Source organism: Aythya marila (assembly GCF_965140915.1).
Source record: "Aythya marila genome assembly, chromosome: W".
NCBI lineage: Eukaryota > Metazoa > Chordata > Aves > Anseriformes > Anatidae > Aythya > Aythya marila.
Window position 1 is genome coordinate 11,713,616 of NC_139081.1, and position 2,833 is coordinate 11,716,448.

The window sequence follows — 2,833 nt, forward strand, 5'->3', positions numbered from 1 at the left end:
TCCTGAGTATGACACAGCTAGCTGCAAGAAAGTAAACCACAAATTTTGGCAGTCAAGAGTGTTCACAGTGGTAATGCTGTGAAGTCCACATAGATCAGAGATAGATTAAGCAGAGATCACCCGTATTTCTTATTTACCTAGACCTGAAGGGAAAGCCTGACTCCTTCAGAGCCCACAGCAGAGCCCCCTGCTCCCAATGGCACCCTTTACCATGATCACCAACCGGAGCTCAAGCAAGGGAGCAGAAAAAATGTCTCAGAAAGAGGAAAATCACTGTGGGGGATTTCAGAGAGAAGTGGAGCAGGTTTTTATCAAAGATGTCTTTCCTAATTATCATTGTCTTTTGTTTGCCTGGGATAGTTCCCCTTTGTCTAGGAGGATCAGATGTCCAACAGCAGCTCCATCACTGAGTTCCTCCTCCTGGCATTTGCAGACACGTGGGAGCTGCAGCTCCTGCACTTCGCGCTCTTCCTGGGCATCTACCTGGCTGCCCTCCTGGGCAACGGCCTCATCCTCACAGCTGTAGCCTGTGACCACCACCTCCACTCCCCAATGTACTTCTTCCTCCTCAACCTCGCCCTCCTCGACCTGGGCTGCATCTCCACCACTGTCCCCAAAGCCATGGCCAATTCCCTCTGGGACACCAGGGCCATTTCCTATGCAGGATGTGCTGCACAGGTCTTTTTGTTCCTCTTCTTGTTTTCAGTAGAGTATTCTCTTCTCACTGTTATGTCCTATGACTGCTACGTTGCCATCTGCAAGCCCCTGCACTACGGGAGCCTCCTGAGCAGCAGAGTTTGTGCCCAGATGGCAGCAGCTGCCTGGGGCAGTGGGGTTCTCTGTGCTCTGCTGCATACTGCCAATACATTTTCCCTGCCCCTCTGCGGAGGAAATGCTGTGGACCAGTTCTTCTGTGAAGTCCCCCAGATCCTCAAGCTCTCCTGCTCACAGTCCTACCTCAGGAATGCTTGGGTACTTATGATTGGTGTCTCTTTAGCATCCATGTGCTTTTTGTTAATTATTTTTTCCTATGTGCAGGTCTTCAGGGCTGTGCTGAGGATGCCCTCTGAGCAAGGCCAGCACAAAGCCTTCTCCACGTGCCTCCCTCACCTGTTTGTGGTCTCCCTGTTTGTCATCACTGGACTTTTTGCCTACATGAAGCCCTCCTCAATCTCCTTCCCAGCCCAGGACCTGATGGTGTCATTTCTGTACTCAGTGATGCCTCCAGCACTGAACCCCTTCATCTACAGCATGAGGAACCAGGAGCTCAAGGGTGCCATTAGGAAAATGATTTCAGGAATGTTTCTGAAAAGTAATAAATTACCACTTTTTCTCCACGAATGACTTCCTGGGTACTTGTTTCATGATCATTATTGTTACATTTATCTTTGTTGTCATTCCCATTCATTAGTTTATTAGATTTTTTTTTTTTAATATGTATATCTACTGTACATTGAGGAATGAAACTGCTTTTTCAGTACTCTCTCTTAGCATCTGCTTAATAAAACAGGATCTCCCCAACAGACTGCCTGAAATCCTGCTTCTTCTTTCAAAGCTGATGCCAGATGCCAGTAACACAGCTGAGCAGTGTGGTGGTTTCACACCAATGGGCAACTGAGCTCCAGCACATCACACTCATCACACTTTCACCCCCTCCTCAAAGGAGCAGCCAGAGAAAACAGAGTGGAAAGAGCTCCTTTTTTTTTTTTTTTTTTTTTTTTTTTTTTGAAGATACAGGTAGAAGACTTACCATTTGCAGTCTTGGGCAAAACAGATTCAGTGTAGGGAGATTAAGATCACTTACTGAGATTTAACTAACTGACTGGAGCAGTGAGGAACTAAAAAAAAAAAGTTTCTCACTCTTATCTCTCCTAGCTGCTGTTGTGTAGCAGCTTATTTTTTACTCTTTCTTAAATATGTTTTCACAGAAATGCAAACGCCATCACTTATTGGCTTGATTCTTCTGGTTGGCTGGATTCTTCTCACAGAAGCCACCCCTATGGCACCCTGCTACCAAAACCTTACCAAGTTAACTCACTACAGGAGGGATACAAATTTAATCAGAAGGTTGGAGCAACTCTTGTATGAAGAGAGGTTGAGAGAGCTGTGGATGTTCAGCCTGGAGAAGAGAAGTCTCTGGGGTGACCTCATTGCAGTTTTTTTTTTTTTTTTAAAGACCTTTAAAGGGGCCTTAAAGGAGTCTTTTTAAAAGTACTTTTTTAAAAATACTTTTCAGTACTTAAAAGGGTGAAGAGGGACTCCTTATTTGGCTATATGATGATAGGACAAGGGGGAATAGTCTTAAAATAAAAGAATATAGATTGTTATTATACATTTGGAGGAAATTAACCTGGCTGCCCTCCTGGGCAATGGCCTCATCCTCACAGCTGTAGCCTGCAACCACCGCCTCCACACCCCCATGTACTTCTTCCTCCTCAACCTCGCCCTCCTTGACCTGGGCTGCATCTCCCCCACTGTCTCCAAAGCCACGGCCAATTCCCTCTGGGACACCAGGGCCATTTCCTATGCAGGATGTGCTGCCCAGGCCTTTATTTTTCCCTTTCCCATGTCAGTAGAGTATTTCCTTCTCACCATCATGGCGTATGACCGCTACATTGCCATCTACAAGGCCATGCACTACGGGAGCCTCCTGGGTAGCAGAGCTTGTGCCCAGATGGCAGCAGCTGCCTGGGGCAGTGGGGTTCTCTGTGCTCTGCCGCACACTGCAAAGACATTTTCCCTGCCCTCTGCCAAGGCAATGCTGTGGACCAGTTCTTCTGTGAAGTCCCCAAGATCCTCAAGCTCTCTTGCTCTGACTCCTACCTCAGGGAAA

At 46.9% G+C, this 2,833-nt stretch overlaps 1 protein-coding gene across 1 annotated transcript; it reads left to right on the plus strand.

The window, feature by feature from the left end:
- Window positions 1–384: 384 nt before the first annotated feature.
- LOC309889496 (olfactory receptor 14A16-like) lies at window positions 385–1,344 on the plus strand (the record flags this gene model as incomplete). The annotated part of the gene is made up of 1 exon (XM_082782347.1): window positions 385–1,344. The coding sequence occupies one exon, from the start codon at window positions 385–387 to the stop codon at window positions 1,342–1,344; it is 960 nt and encodes a 319-aa protein (XP_082638473.1).
- Window positions 1,345–2,833: the final 1,489 nt, after the last annotated feature.